This window comes from Panthera onca, chromosome B4, assembly GCF_046562875.1.
Source record: "Panthera onca isolate mPanOnc1 chromosome B4, mPanOnc1 haplotype 2, whole genome shotgun sequence".
Classification (NCBI taxonomy): Eukaryota; Metazoa; Chordata; class Mammalia; order Carnivora; family Felidae; genus Panthera; species Panthera onca.
This window is the reverse complement of record NC_138345.1, coordinates 125,475,029-125,488,432: the sequence shown is the minus strand read 5'-3', so window position 1 is coordinate 125,488,432 and position 13,404 is coordinate 125,475,029. Positions and strand designations below refer to the sequence as shown.

Below are 13,404 nucleotides of genomic sequence, written 5' to 3'. Positions count from 1 at the left end.
TAACCCTCACAGCAACCTGGTGAGGTTGTTTTTATTACCCACCTCTCACAGATGAAGACACAGAGGTTCAGAGAGGTCACACTCTCCAGTCAGTCATGGAGCTGAATTGGAAACCAAGTCAGTCTATTTCGGAGACTGTGTCTTTTTTTTTTTTTTTTTTAAGTTTATTTATTTATTTTAAGATAGAGAGACAGCGAGCAGGGAAAGGCTAGAGAGAGGGGGGGAGAGTATCCCAAGCAGGCTCCACACTGCCAGCAGAGCCCCATGGAGGGCTCGAACCCATGAACTGGGCGATCATGACCTGAGCCTAAATCAAGAGTTGGACGCTCAACCAACTGAGCCACCCAGATGCCCCTCAGAGGCTGTGTCTTAACTATTATACTTTACTGCCTCCCAGAGGAAAGGGTGAAGAGGGAAACGCTGAAAATAGTAACACTCCCCTCCCCCACCTGCTTTGCTTCCGGTGCTCTGCAGAGGCAGAAAATTGAGAAACCTTCCATGCTTTCTGGCCTAAGGTCTGTATCAACTTAAAAAAATATACAATTATTTCTGATATCAGATGCCTGTTTTTCTCTAGGAAATAAATTAATAGAATAAGAAAGGTCTTTAGAGATGCAAAGAGCTGACCTTGAAATCCACAGAGAAGGGTAAATATACTTCTCAAGGTCAAGTTCTTTAAGGTGGCAGAAGTAAGGTCAAAAGGGCAGCGCTCCTGCCTCCCAGGCCAAGGTGGGGCTGGGTCCCCAGAGCTCCTTTGAAGGTTATCATTGCCCTGCCCTAATGGATGAGTGCTTGAAGGAGAAGGATTGCTTTTTTGCATGCTAGAGGTTTTAAACACAAGCTGAACTCAGCCGAACAGTTTTTAAACAAGGCTTTTCTAGCACCTTCTGATGAGTAAGTCTCTGCCATCTCCTTTCCCCGCTCCTAGGTCATGTGCTCTTTTGAACTAGGAGAGTCCTACTATCACTCCTTGTATTTAGCTGGAGTGGGTGCTCCTCTGTCTGGGGCAGATGATTATATTTCTAGTTCAGAACCTGCTGTAATTGACTCTGGCCTCCCACACTACTATGCCTCTTCTGCCTGCCTGCCTGGCTTCTACTGACCTCTGCAATTTGGACCCATTCCACCCAACTCCTCTTCTTCTTCCCTATATCGTGACACACTCCCTTCACATCAGATCGGGATCGTGGGCTCACCCCGTTTCCGCCACAGAAATACCCTCCCTGCTCTCTTTCTGTGCAAATCCATTCTTCACAGCTTTGCTCAGACCTTGCTGCCCCAGAAGATTTCCCCATGTACCTACAGCCCCACGATATGCTTTCCAAGCTCCCTTTACATTTATTTTTTCAAGTACATAATTTGGCCCTTGAAGTGTTTCTGCACGTTCCTCCAAATGCAATTCAGGCCCCTTGAGGGCAGGCCCATGTGTTCATTGGTTCACTAGAGATTTTTGAAAGCACTTTATACGGTGAGATACAAAGAGAAGTAGAAGCAATGGTTGCTTCTTGTCCTCAAGGAGGGGAGGCTAGTTTGTAGACGTCTGTCTGGCACAGAGTGGACCCTCCACACAGGTTTGTTATATTGAACTATATGATTATATATAAATATATATAATGCCTCTTCTTGCAACTATTAGCTGTCTCTAAGTGTCACGAGAGGCGGTGTTATAGGGAAGGCATCATGAAAGAAGTGGCATTTGAACTAGGCCTTAAGGACAAGGAATGTTATTTTAAAAACAAAATTGGCAGAGGAAACAGTGTTCCTACAGCACCGTCAGGCACACACAGTGCCAGGCATACAGCAGCCACCAGGTTCAGGGGGGAAAGCAGTGGCCTTCTGTCCTTGCTCCAGCACCAACTAGCCTCAGCGAGAGCAGGCAAGTTGCTTAACTTCCCTGCCCCCTCTCCTTTCCTTCCCACTCCAAAGCAGCATGGGCTCTGGAAGAAAGAGATCCAGGTTCAAGTCATGGCTCTGTGACCTTGATCCAATCAGCTGGGGAGGGGGCTCAGTTTCCTTCCTATAAAAGGGGTAAAATAATCCTACCTTACAAGGCTGTTTGTGAGGGTTTAAGTACACATTTAAGTTGTTAAATGCCGAGATGTGTTTTATTTCTTTCAACCAGACTAGGGGTGGCAGCCCCCATCTTCCTCCCTGCAGACTTCCCCAGGGCACAGCACAGAGTCCGTCCGTAGTTGGGCTATGGACAGACTGCAGGAACCCTAAAGAGAAAATGGGGGTGCAAAGGACTTCATAAAAAAAAGTAAACAGCATGGACATGGACTGACCAGGCTAAGTGGGATGCTAAGTGGGATGTTTCCCTGAATAGACTTAAGAATCTTTGCTAACTCTCCCTAAACATGCCTCTGCAGAGCCAACTGGTTTCTCGACAGCTCCTTCTTCTGCCTCCGCCTTCAATCTCCAGGAAAGAGTCAAGGCCCAACCCCGTGGCGGGCTTAGAGGATGGGAAGGATGGGGAGGCGGGATTTCCCCAACTCCCAGGGGCAAAGTTCGGGAGGTGTCCGTTCCCACCTCCTTACTCCCACTCCCAGGGACCGGGCTCCCGGGAGCCCCCCTCCGCACCCCCCCTCCCCCCCGCTTCATTTCCTCTCTCGGAATAGGTCGAAGGAAGGGGGTCTCGAACTCGGCCCAAGGCAAAAGCTCATCCCCGGCTCTCCTCCCCGCCGATCCGCCTGGGCCACCGCCACTTCAGCCGCCTATCCCTGGGGCCCTCGTGGCCCTGCTCAGTAGCCAGTCTCGGCCGCCGGTCGACCCAGCCCTGCGCTCCTCCCTTTGGCCACCTCGATTCCCGGTCCCCGCCTCAGCAGACCCAGGCCAGCCGCCCTCCCTACGTCCGCGCCTCTTGCCCCCTCCCATTCGGCCACTTCAGTCGCCTGCCCCGGCCTCCGTAGACCCCGCCGGGACACCCGCCCCCCTCCCACCAGCCGCCCCGGACCGCGCTCGGCCACCACCCTCGCCTCGGCCCTCCCACCCGGGGCCTCGTAGACACCCCCACCCCCGCCGCGTGGACCCCGCCGCGCCGCCCCCGGCTCGGCCCCCTCCCTGGGGTCGTGGCGGCAGGGGGAGGGGCCGTGCCGGCCCCCGCGTGCGTGGCAGGCTCTCCCGGCTCGGCTCTCCCGGCCTTCCTTCTCTGGAGGCGGGGTCGGCGCCGCGGCGGCGGCGGCGGCGGAGGCAGGCCCCCTCCTCCTTCCTCCCTCGTCCGGCCTCCTTTCTCGCGCGCCCGCCCGCCGGCTCTCTCTCGGCCGCTCCGACGCCAGCAGCGCCCGCGTGCCGCTCGCCCAGCCCCGGGGGAGCCCGAGGAAGTTCCCGGGCCGCGCGCCCCGCTCGCTCGCCTCGCAGTCCGCGGCCTCACCCGCCGCCGCGCCCGCCATGCCCTCGGCCAAACAAAGGGGCTCCAAGGGCGGCCACGGCGCCGCGAGCCCCTCGGAGAAGGGCGCCCACCCGTCGGGCGGCGCGGATGACGTGGCGAAGAAGCCGCCGCCGGCGCCGCAGCAGCCGCCGCCGCCCGCGCCGCACCCGCAGCAGCACCCGCCGCAGCATCCGCAGAACCAGGCGCACGGCAAGGGCGGCCACCGCGGCGGCAAGTCCGCCGCCGCCGCCGCCTCGTCCTCGGCGTCCTGCTCGCGCAGGCTCGGCCGGGCGCTCAACTTTCTCTTCTACCTCGCCCTGGTGGCGGCGGCCGCCTTCTCGGGCTGGTGTGTCCACCACGTCCTGGAGGAGGTCCAGCAGGTCCGGCGCGGCCACCAGGACTTCTCCCGGCAGAGGGAGGAGCTGGGCCAGGGCTTGCAGGGCGTCGAGCAGAAGGTGGGTACCCCGGGCCCCCACCCGCGGCCCCCGAGCCACGGCCGGGCCCCTGACTCTGCCCAGGCCTCGGTGCCTGAGCGGGGCCCTCTCCACGGCCGGGGGATGCCCCGTCCCCGGTACCCCCCCCCCCGCCCCCCCCCCCCCCGTTCCCGGGCGGTCCCCAGACCCTCTTTGTTAATGGCCGCGGAGGAATGGGCCCCGAGGGATGGGCCGCTGGGAGGATGGTCAGGCCAACGAGCCAGGGTGGGCCAAGGGCCTGTCACAGGGCATTAGCGGTGACCTGTAAGGAAGCCGCCGGGCTCTGGGGAGCCCATTCTTTTTGGATTAGAAACCGCTGAATGGGCAGAGTTATCTGAAAAGGAGGTTGGAAGGGACGCCAGCGCATCCCTGGAAGCCTCGGGCAAGGCCACACCTGGGCTCTCCCCGTGGGAGACGTCTGAGCCAGGTTTTAATAGATCCAGACCCCGGGGAAGGAGAAACAAGTAATCATACTCATTTGCGAAGTTCAAATGAAATATTACATATCTTCAGGCCCCTTGCCTTTTAGTGGACCAATGTCTCCATGTGGGCCTTTGAAATAGCATATACCAGCTTTAGAGGAAAGGAAAGGCCCAAAATACTAGAGGGTACTGGTGAGTAATATCACAAGGCACATTTACATGATGTTAAGAGGGCTTACTCATTATCTAATCATCATAGCCACCCTGGCTGGGAGGGAGGACTGGCAGTTTTGACTCCTTTTTCCAGATCAGAAAATTGAGGTTTAGAGAGATTAAGTGAATTGATAAAGATCCCAGCTGGTGAGTGGCAAACTGCATGAGAATGCCTAGGCCACTGCCCAGTGGGGGGGTCCACAGAGGCCTCTCTCAGGTGTGGATGGACCCAACTTTCACCACCAAGCTTCTCACGTTCCACCCTGTCTGTGTTTTTCCACACCAAGCGCAGCTCTCTTGGCCTCCTACCTCCTCCTCCGGCCTCCACGAATGTCACCGCTCAATGAAAGTTAGTTGTATGATCGAAACAAAAAATCCCGCCACCACTTCTGAGCCCGGAACTGCTGCCTCCTTTTCCCAGCATGCTGCCTGCCCTGCCAAGTTTCTATCGACTTTTGTGGAGTATGTATGCAGGACTAGGAATTTCCTCTTAAGACTGGCAGAGCAACTGGAATGAGTCAGCCTGCTCAATGCTGCAGGCCAAGGGAGGTGACTTTCTGTAGGGATTTAAGTAGGCAGCGCCGCTTTGCCTATCCTGAATGTCAAGTCATTCTTAAGAAGTAGACAAACTGCTGGAGGATAATCACTAGCCTCTGTTTCCTCTCTTTCATCCACCCACTTACCAATCCATCACAATATTTATTGAAGTCTGATAGTGATAGGGCTGCGTGTTGGCCCCGTGGGGGGTACAGAGGTACAGTAGACAAATCCGGTTTTGCGAAGCGGCACATAAGTGGGTCTCAGTTGAGGGTCACCGTTGTGTGAGTTCTGAAGGAGAGAGTGTGTAGAGTTTGCCTAAGCCCGTATGCCCAGTGGCCAAGGTGGTGCCAGTCTAGATCTAGCTGGTGGTCAATAACTGTTGAGACAAGGAATGAAGACACAGGCAGGAGGTTCTATCTTGAGTATGTCGGGACAGCAGTGGCTACCTGGCCTGTAGCAGGACGGGAGAGAGAAGCTGAGGCCCAGATGAAATTGAGGTCTTGAATCGATGTTGAAGACATTGGGCTTCTTTCTGCTTCTCTCCTGCCTCTCCCTCTTTCCTTCCCTTCCGGCTCCCACCTCTCCTCTTATGGAAGCTGTATGCAGATGACTTTCCTCCTTGGGGCTCAGTTTTCTCATCTACACAGGGAGGGGAGGGCTCTGTCCAGAGTTTTAAGAATCCACCTGGCCGTAGACTCTTGAAACAGTGACCTTTCTTTTTCATTTAGCATGTAGGCCAGCTGTTATGTAATGCCTCGTCTTTATTGGGTACTCCTGTCTTTTGACCCTCACAGCAGCTCCAAGAGGTAAGCACTAGGATACTCCCCTTGCACAGATGAGGAGCGTGAGACCCAGGAGGCAGAGTAACGGCAAGGTCTCCCGGCTAGTAAGTGGCAGGGCTAGTGTTCCTCCTGCAGTTAGCTCCTGCAACACCCTCAACCGTTTGTTCATCTTGTTGTCTTTCCCATGCCTTGCCAGGTTCGTAGTAGGTCTTCAGCTAAGGCTGCTTCCAGTGATGTGGAACTCAGAATGTGCCCAGAACAGTATTAGGATTTGTCACGGCGTGTGGCCATTTCTGTCCGCACCTCTGAGGTGGCCAATGAAGAAGTTCCTTTGCTCTGAAGAGAGTAGTGCTGGCTGCTCTGACAACCTAAGTGTGAGCCCCTTTGTAACTTTGTATGATGCTCCGTGTGGGGTGGGGTTTGGTCCTTTGCAGGAATGTAGACCTGCAATATTATTATTCATAAGTAGTATTTGGTACGGGTTAGGCGTCCGTTTTTATTTTAAAGTTTATTTATTTTGAGAGAGAGAGAGAGAGAGACAGTGCAAGTGGGGGAGGAGCAGAGGGAGAGGGAGACAGAATCTCAAGCAGGCAGAAGGCTCCACGCTGCCAGCGCAGAGCCAGATGCAGGGAACCTCGAGATCGTGACCTGAACTGAACCCAAGAGCTGGACGCTTAACCGACTGAGGCGCCCAGGTGGCCCCATTGTGGGCTAGGCATCCTTTTAAGTGCTTCCCAGCCACCCTCTGAAGCAGGTCCCTTTTATTAGCGCCGTTTCACAGATGGACCCGCTGGACCTGGAGTGGTCGTGTTACCGTTCAGGGTCACATGCAGACCTTAAGTATTGGAACTGGGATTGGAGTCAGAGCAGTGTGACCTGAAGCCCTCTACTCTGTGTAGTGGGTGCCCACCTGGCCTCCGTCTGCACGTGCCCTGCCAGATGCCTGGAGCCTGGGCAGAGAAGCTGGTCTGTCCTTCCATGGAAGACTGAGCGGGGACTTCAGAAGTGTTGGCCGTTCAGCCTGAGGCCCTGAAGGGCCAGTGTTGCCCTGGCAGATCCGGGGTGGCGTAAGGTAGGAACGGGCCTCCGACGGACGGCTGGATGAGAGGAGCAGCTGTTTGTAGAAGACGGAGTCCTCTGGTTGTATTTCTTTGTTTCTCATTTTGACTCTGGAGGAGTCCGGGCTTGTGGCGGAGGCAGCGTCTGAGCCCACGGTGCACTTGGAACACGCCTCTGCTCCGGCTCATCCCTGGAGGTTAAGAGCTCAGTGGTGAAGTCACCCATTCTGGGAGTTTGATGCTCAGCATGACCGCTTCCCAGTCTCCTCATTTGTAAACTGGAGATCAGTGGGAGCCACCAACTCAGGAGGTTATTATGAGGGTGGAATGAGATGATGTCTCGGAAGTACTTTGCATAGTTTTCGGTACACAGTAAGTGCCTCGTTGAAGGTCAGCTACTACCGTCTCCCCTCGTGCTGTGAGCTCCTTGAGCGCAGGGATCCTGTTCTAGCTATTACTTTTCTCTGGTGTCTTGCCCACCATGTAGTGGGCACCCTGCATATGTTGGGGGAACAGATGCATCATTGCATATTGATTATAATGGGGTCTTTGCATGTAAAGATGAACAGTGCACAGCACCATCGGGAGGGGGGCGATTTCTGTGTTCTTTTTATAGTGTTGGAGGTTGGGGTGTTTGGTTTCCGCCATGATTTCTGAGCTAGTCCGCTTCCTGGCCATTTGCAAAGAGTCAGCCCAGGTTAGGGGTGACAGGGATCAGAGGGGAAATGGACCAGCTCCTTCTTCATCAGGCTTTGCTCAATTAATTAATTAAATCCTGATTCATTCAGAAAACACTGAAAACACTGAATGAACGCCTGCTACGTTGCAGGTACTGTGCTCACCCGTTCATGCCTCTTTTCTGAGTGCTGTGTAGAACCGGCAGGTACTGTGATTGAATAATTTAGTTTCAGAGGTGATCTCTCTCCCGTACCTTCTCAAAGTGCCCTTTATGGCTCAGGTCATATTTGGTTTAACAGGGAAATTGTCTAGTATTCTCGAGTCCCTGAGAACCGGATTCTAATCTGTGTTAAAATCACAGACCGTTGGAAGCCACAAGGGACTTTAGAAACCTATTTGTTAATAGATGAGGAGCTTGGGACCTGGAAAGTGAATGTGACTTATTCGTGCTCACAGAGCTGGTTATAAGTGGGGCTGGGACTAGAGCCCAGGTGTCCTGTTCTCATTTCTATAGTGTTTCCCTTTGGCATTGGGCTAAGGATGGTCTCAGAATCTCCAGACTTCTGAGCTACTTCCAGAAGAAAGATTAAACAATAATGAAGACCATATCTGCTGTTTGTCAATCATTTACTATGTGTTAGGCACAATTGAAGCTTTATGTATATATTAATTCACTTAATCCTTGCAAAATGAGCCTATGAGTCAGGTGCTATTTTTGTTCCCATCCAGCAGCCGAGGAAACTAAGGCACAGATGTGCTAAATAACTTGCCCAAGATCACACAGCTAGGAAGTGTCCAAGCTAAGATTTAAACATAGGCAGTCTGGTTCCAGAGGCCCATGCTATTTTATGTTTTAACTTCTTACCGTGGAGGTATTTAGGCATAAACAGAAGAGATCAATGTAATGAACCCCAGTTTTAATAATGCTCATTCTTTTGCTCTTCTCGTTTCATTTTTTCCCCACCCCTTCCCTCCCATTTTGTTTTGTCCTTTTTGGGCTGGAGTCAGAGCAGGGTGACTCTGAAGCCGTCTCTTCCACCCCTTGTCGGCTGTCCCCCTGGTCTCTCTTGTTCTCAGATGCTCTGGGCGTTGGGAAATAGCCCAGGTCTGCTGAATGACCGTAGGCTGGGCAGAAAGGCGGCCTGTCCTTACTCAGAAGATCCGGTGGACACAGGCAGGTGCGAGCCTGCAGAAAAAGCTGGCCGTTCAGGTCTAAGCCCTCTGAAGGGCCCACGTTGCTCTGGCAGACGCGGTGGATGTGGAACCAGGATCTAATTTTTACTGACACATTAGTTCCCATAGAGTATTTTAGGATTTATTTCTGACAAATAAGAGCTCCTTCTTTTCCCTTTCCTTTTGGCAAAGCACAGTATATCATACCTAACAAAGTTACTGGTCATTCTTGATTCTCATCTGATACCCAGTTCAAAATCCGATTTCCCTGACTCTCTCAAAAACGTCTTGCTTTGTTTGAATCAGGATCCGTACAAGTCCACACATTACATTTGGATGATAAATCTCTTAAATTTCTTTTAATGTGTAACAGTTTCCTGTCTTTCTGCCTTTAAAAATGCCATTTAATTATTGAAGGTCCTGGTGATCTGTTGTGGGTTTGGCTGATTGCATCCTCATGGTGTGTTTTCCTCTTGCACGTTTCCTGTGAATTGGTGGTTAGAACTGGAGACTTGAGAGATTCAGATTCCTTTTTTTTTTCTTTTTTTGCAATAAAGTGTCCTGGGTGGCACTTTGCACCACGTCAGGATGAAGCCCAGGTCAGTGGTCCTTACGTGGTCAGCCTTGGTGCATGAAACCGCTCCCTGGAGTGGCTCCCAGGTCAGACTTTGTTTAGGGGAGAATTCATTTAGAACGAGTGTGTCGTGACACATGGGATCATAATGTGCTCACAAAGTCTGAGAATGCTGAGGAATCACCAGATCCACAGTCATATTTTCGGGTGAGGACAGTGACTTGGTCAGGACCCCCAGCTAGAAGGTGCCTGTGCCGTCGTCTCTTGCCTCCCAGCCCACTGTCTCCCATGTGCCTCCGCTTTTTTCCTGTGATAAGTTGCAAGACTCTTTCAGTTCCAAGAGCCAGAAACTCAGCCTAACTGGCTGAAAGTGGGGGGGAGGGTGAGAGACAGAGAGAGAGAGAATTTATTGGCTTAAACTAAGAAGTTCAAAAGCAGATTCCTAAAGGTGTAGCTGTATTCAGAGATTCAGATTGTGTCTTCAGAACTTGAACTTGCTGTCTCTAGTTCTGCCTTCCTTGACTCATAAACTGGTCTACTTTGTGTGTGGTCTGAGCCTCTCCAGGCTTTTCTCATCCTATGGCTAGCAATCCCAGCGGAAAAAAGCTTTCTTTACCAATGTTTTTTTTTTTTTTTTTTTTTTTTAAGTTTATTTATTTATTTTGAGAGAGAGAGAGACAGAGAGAGTGTGTGTGAATTGGGGCGGGGCAGAGAGAAGGAGAGAGAAAATCCCAAACAGGCTTTGCGCTGTCAGTGCAGAGCCGGAAGGGCTCTATCTCACAAACTGTGAGATCATGACCCGAGCCGAAATCAAGAGTCAAACACTTAACTGACTGAGCCACCCAGGTTCCTCTCTTTACTAGTAGTTTTAACAGAAGTCGTGGAATTGACTTGCTGGCCTGCCTTAGGCCACATGCCCATCCCTGGGCTAATCACTATGGCTTTGGAAGGGAAGGAGGGGTGGGTAGACGGAAAGTGCCGATTGGTCAGGCTGGTTACAAACCATCTCTGGAGCACTTGGAACGAGCCTTCAGGTTGGCCCCCAAACCATGTGGACTATGTGTGGAAGGAAGTTTCTCCAAGGACAATTATCGTTCTGTTCCAGAAGAGGGACCTGGAAGCTGGGCAGACAAAAAGAAATATAGCCTGTTGCATAAAACTTCTCAGCTCTTCTCAGCAGTTAACATCTGGATTTTGGTTGCAGGTGCTGTCTCTTCAAGCTACATTTGGGACTTTTGAGTCCATCTTGAGGAGCTCCCAGCATAAACAAGACCTCACGGAGAAAGCTGTGAAGCAAGGGGAGAGTGAGATTAACCGGATCAGTGAAGTTCTGCAGAAGCTCCAGAACGAGATTCTCAAAGACCTCTCTGATGGCATCCACGTGGTGAAGGATGCCCGGGAGCGGGACTTCACGTCTCTTGAGAACACGGTGGAGGAAAGGCTGACAGAGCTCACCAAGTCCATCAACGACAACATTGCCATCTTTACTGACGTCCAGAAGAGGAGCCAGAAGGAAATCAACGACGTGAAGGCGAAGGTCGCCTCTCTGGAAAACTCCGAGGGGTACAAGCAGGATCTGAAAGCCTTGAAGGAAGTTGTGAAGGAAATCCAGTCCTCTGTGAAGTCCAGAGAAAAGGACATCGAGGCCTTGAGAAGCACCCTCCAGACCTTGGAATCTGACGTCTACACAGAGGTCAAGGAGCTGGTGAGCCTCAAACAGGAGCAGCAGAAATTCCAGGAGGCAGCCAATTCGGAGCACCTCACCTTGCAGGCCCTCACGGAGAAGGTTCTCCAGTCGGAGGAGGCCACCTCCCGCCTCCCTGAGGAGATCAGGAGACTCAAGGAGGAGCTGCGCCACCTGGAAACTGAGGCCCTCAGGCCGGAAGAAGGGGTTTACAAAAACTCTGATGCCTTAGAAGCGCTCCAGGAAAAGAGTCAGGGATTGGACTCCAGGCTCCAAACCGTGGAAGACGGAGTGGATGCCGTACAGACGGCCTCCGCGCGGCACAGCGAGAGCCTGGAGGCCCTGCTGGCCAAGAGCGAGGAGCAGGAGCGGCGCCTGGCCGCCCTGCAGGAGCGCGTGGCCGGCCTGGGCCCCTCGGAGGATGACGCGGGCGGCCTGGCCAGCACGGTGAGGAGCCTGGGCGAGGCCCAGCTCTCGCTCTACGGCGACGTGGAGGAGCTGAAGAGAAGCATGGGCGAGCTCCCCAGCACTGTGGAGGCTCTCCAGAAGGTGCAAGAGCAGGTGCACACGCTGCTGGGGCGGGACCCGGCCCGGGCGGCCCCCTCGCCTCCTCAGGACTTCCTGGACAGACTCTCTTCTCTAGACAACCTCAAAGCCTCAGTCAGCCAAGTGGAATCAGACTTGAGGATGCTCAGGACTGCCGTGGACAGTTTGGTCGCCTACTCGGTGAAAATAGAAACCAACGAGAACAACTTGGAATCAGCCAGGGGCTTGCTAGATGATCTGAGGAATGACCTGGATAGGTTGTTTGTGAAAGTGGAAAAGATTCATGAAAAAGTCTAAGCGAGTTGTGTCTGCAGGGTGCGGATTTAAAGTCCAGTTTCTCATGACCAAAAACTGTGTTGTTTTCTCCCACGTGTCCCGCCCCCCCCACCCCACCATGTTCTTGTCCCCTCTTAAAAAGCAGTGGACACCCCCCCGAACACCAAGGCATTTTATATTCTCATGCCTGCTTAATTTATTTACGATCATTACCACACACCATTGGTTTCTCAAGTTTTCTGCTTCTGCTTTTGGTTGGTTTGCTGAAGGCCCAGCCCCTGCAAATCAGGGGCGCCTTTTAGAAGGGATGTTTCTCGTGTCAGGGAAGAATGGCTTCAACTGAGGATTAACAGAAGCAGATTAACTGTAACCTCAGAAAACCCTGCCTGGCTGGCAGATTTCAAGGAAAAAAAGTGGGGGGAGGAGGCACTTTTCTTTCTAATTGTTTTTAAGGAAAATTGCTTTTCCTTTTTTTTTTTTTTTTAATATTTCTGGCCGAAGTTTTCATGAGCTGTCACTCACTTCTCGTCTTCCACTTTAAACTGGCTAAAATTCACAAGTGTCAGCTCTCCATTGGGAGGGGAGCAAGCCCCTCGGGCCTTAGGTTGAAAAGAACCAGCTGCTTGACTTGATGGTCACCTCCAGTGGCGTGGGGTGTCTTTTCCATTCCTGAATCATCCTGTGATCTCAAAGGTAACTATGCAAAGAATCCAGATGGTTCTGAATGTGAAGGCACAACACCCCACGGAGCTCCCCCGTGGCCAACCTGTGTCATCCCTTGGTAGGGTCCCCAAATAATGCACAGGTTGAGAATCCCGAGAAAGGGGACTCCTTGGATTCTTTCGGGAAATGTGTCTGAGAGCTGTCCACAAAGGCCTGGGCCGTCTCCCCAGGGAATGGAGGCCAAGTGTTTTTATTTTTCCACAGTGTCCACGAAGAGGTTTGCTGTCAAGGCAGACCCCCATCTGTCAGTGAGGAAGGTGTGCATTTTCTGTAGTTTTTTGCTGTTTCCCTTTACCTTCGAGCTGTACTGTTCTTTAATGGCTGTCTTGCCCTTCAGAAAAGAAAAAAGAAAAAAGGAAAAAAAAAAAAAGAAAATTAAGAGAAAAAAAAAAGGTTTGTTTAGTTTACTGTGAAATGAACTGTATGGCTTATTTACAGTATTTTTAATTCTTAATAAACACTTGAGCTTTGTTACGACTTTTCTGGAGTGGTTGCTTTCTGAGGATTTAGCAGTTCTGATACACTAATTAGAAAGATAGGGAAGTTTTCAGCTGTAAGGCTTTGTTTCGATTCTGAAACCAAGATTGCTTCATTCTTAGGCCTGGGCACATAACTTTTGATTGACTGTTAGCAGGTTTGGTTGTAGGTCACTGTTTGACTCTAACTTTTAGTCACAGCAGAGGGTCTCAACCCCGACTCCCTGATAGAATCTTCTGGGAACTTGAAACCAAACCTGGGCCTGGCCCCTGGGATTCTGATTCAACGGTACGTGTAAAGAGGGCTGGCACTAGCATTTCCGAGGCCCCCGTCTGATTGTAAAGTGCAGCCAGGCCTGACAACCACGGTCTTAGACCATCTTAGTGACCTTCAGCCCCCGGGTTTCCTTCCCAGGTTG

At 52.1% G+C, this 13,404-nt stretch overlaps 1 protein-coding gene across 1 annotated transcript; it reads left to right on the top strand.

Moving 5' to 3' along the window:
- Positions 1-2,981: 2,981 nt before the first annotated feature.
- CKAP4 (cytoskeleton associated protein 4) lies at positions 2,982-12,986 on the top strand. The gene is made up of 2 exons (XM_060656548.3): positions 2,982-3,822; positions 10,485-12,986. Exons 1-2 carry the CDS (start codon positions 3,388-3,390, stop codon positions 11,805-11,807), a joined length of 1,758 nt encoding a protein of 585 aa, XP_060512531.3. The 5' UTR covers positions 2,982-3,387; the 3' UTR covers positions 11,808-12,986.
- The last annotated feature ends 418 nt before the right edge of the window (positions 12,987-13,404 follow it).